The 1,745-nt window shown below is 34.3% G+C and overlaps 1 protein-coding gene across 1 annotated transcript in view; it reads left to right on the forward strand.

Moving 5' to 3' along the window:
* The window catches only part of LOC108754889 (transmembrane and TPR repeat-containing protein CG4050-like), a 6,328-nt gene that overhangs the window by 3,551 nt on the left and 1,032 nt on the right, over positions 1-1,745 (forward strand). Inside the window, exons 7-11 of the mRNA XM_018497546.1 lie at positions 88-236; positions 324-636; positions 699-989; positions 1,113-1,295; positions 1,387-1,671. Of these exons, the coding sequence (XP_018353048.1) occupies positions 88-236; positions 324-636; positions 699-989; positions 1,113-1,295; positions 1,387-1,671 (1,221 nt within the window). The remainder of the gene's footprint in view (positions 1-87; positions 237-323; positions 637-698; positions 990-1,112; positions 1,296-1,386; positions 1,672-1,745) is intronic.

Below are 1,745 nucleotides of genomic sequence, written 5' to 3' on the forward strand. Positions count from 1 at the left end.
GCATGTATTCTATTTGAAATGTTGTATATATAGATTCTGTAATTAACAATACTAATATCGAATATGTTTCCAATATAATGCCTGCAGAGTTTGGCTATGATGATACTTCCTTTTTTACCCGCGTCGAACCTTTTCTTTCCGGTCGGATTTGTAATTGCTGAAAGAGTGTTGTACGCTCCTTCCATGGGGTTTTGCATGCTTATTGGATATGGATGGAATATTTTGGCAGACAAAAAGTAAGTTGACTCGTCCGTGGACGTACGTTGTTTGGATTGCTCTTGTACATTATGGAAAATATTTTTCTCACGTAAACCATTTTTCAGATGCAAGAAACTAGTGTTACTTTTACTTGTAACACTTCTGGCAGCGCACACGACGAAAACATTTGTCAGAAATTACGATTGGTTAGATGAATACTCAATATTCATGTCTGGTTTAAAAGTGAACGATAGAAACGCTAAACTGTTTAATAACGTGGGTCACGCGTTAGAGAGCCAAGGTCGCTTTAAGGAAGCACTAAATTTTTTCAATATGGCTGTACAAGTCCAGGGTGACGATATTGGAGCACACATTAATGTCGGAAGAACTTACAATCATCTAAAAATGTTCAAAGAAGCTGAAGACGCGTACTTAAAAGTAAATAATAACAATAAATATCTATCTAATTCTTTCGATAATTTCTACTTCTTTTTTTCTAGGCCAAGTCATTACTACCAAAAGCGAAACCGGGAGAATCTTATCAAGCACGTATAGCACCAAATCATTTAAATGTGTTTGTTAATTTGGCTAACTTGATAGCTAAGAATGCAACTAGATTAGAAGAGGCTGATTTATTATACAGACAGGCCATCAGTATGCGTGCGGATTATACTCAAGCATATATTAATCGTGGTGATGTTTTAATTAAACTTAATCGTACAAAAGAAGCTCAAGAAGTTTATGAGCGAGCATTATTTTATGACAGTAATAATCCTGATATCTATTATAATGTAAGTATTGAGTTGCTGTTTAATATTAATAAGAATACAATTAATATTAAATAATATTAAAAAAAATTTTTTTTTAATTGATTAGAAAAATTAAATTAAATTCTCATAATGAAATTTCCATAGCTTGGTGTCGTATTTTTGGAACAAGGGAAAGCATCCCAGGCTTTGGCATACTTGGACAAAGCTTTAGAATTTGATCCAGAGCATGAACAAGCATTACTGAACTCCGCTATACTACTCCAAGAATTGGGACGGGCAGAATTACGTAAAGTAGCTAGAGAGAGACTGTTGAAACTTTTACGAAAGGTAATCGCGTTTTTTTTTAATGTTCTTTGAGCTATGATTATATCATGAACTTATGGACTGTTACTTATGTAATACTTTTCTCTAATTACAGGATTCTAACAATGAACGCGTACATTTCAATCTAGGAATGTTGGCCATGGACGATCATGATAGCGGTAGCGCGGAGCGTTGGTTCCGTAATGCTGTCGCATTAAAAGAAGACTTCCGCTCTGCATTATTCAATCTCGCGTTACTTTTAGCCGATGAGCAACGTCCGCTCGAAGCGGCGCCATTTTTAAATCAGTTAGTCAGATTCCATCCGGATCATGTGAAAGGCCTAATTCTTTTGGGAGATATTTATATCAATAATATAAAGGATTTAGATGCTGCCGAAAATGTAAGATATATGTATTACAGGAAACTTTTTTTTTATTTACTTTTAGAAATATATATGCAGTTTATACTTTAATA

This window comes from Trachymyrmex septentrionalis, unplaced genomic scaffold (assembly GCF_001594115.1).
Source record: "Trachymyrmex septentrionalis isolate Tsep2-gDNA-1 unplaced genomic scaffold, Tsep1.0 scaffold81, whole genome shotgun sequence".
Lineage (NCBI taxonomy): Eukaryota > Metazoa > Arthropoda > Insecta > Hymenoptera > Formicidae > Trachymyrmex > Trachymyrmex septentrionalis.